General features: G+C 36.6%; 1 protein-coding gene across 1 annotated transcript; it reads right to left on the reverse strand.

Moving 5' to 3' along the window:
- Positions 1 to 5: 5 nt before the first annotated feature.
- Positions 6 to 290, reverse strand: LOC106867102 (zinc finger protein 239; the record flags this gene model as incomplete). Its single annotated transcript, XM_014933947.1, has 1 exon — positions 6 to 290. A coding segment is annotated over one exon (285 nt), but the record flags the coding sequence as incomplete, so codon positions are not given.
- Positions 291 to 295: the final 5 nt, after the last annotated feature.

Below are 295 nucleotides of genomic sequence, written 5' to 3' on the forward strand. Positions count from 1 at the left end.
GAGAATGATTTACCACAGATATCACAATGATATGGTTTCTCTCCCGTATGCATACGTCTGTGGTTTGCTAAGCCACTTTTGTTAGAGAATGAATTACCACAAATATCACAGTGATATGGCTTCACTCCCGTATGTGTCCGTGTGTGTACAGTTAAGAGACTACTGTAAGAAAATGATTTACCACAGATGTCACAATGATATCGTTTCTCTCCTGTATGAGTAAATTTGTGTTCTTTTAAGCAAAAATTTCGAGAGAATGATTTACCACAGATATCACAATGATATGGTTTCTCTC

Source organism: Octopus bimaculoides, unplaced genomic scaffold (assembly GCF_001194135.2).
Source record: "Octopus bimaculoides isolate UCB-OBI-ISO-001 unplaced genomic scaffold, ASM119413v2 Scaffold_260252, whole genome shotgun sequence".
In the NCBI taxonomy this organism is placed as follows: Eukaryota; Metazoa; Mollusca; class Cephalopoda; order Octopoda; family Octopodidae; genus Octopus; species Octopus bimaculoides.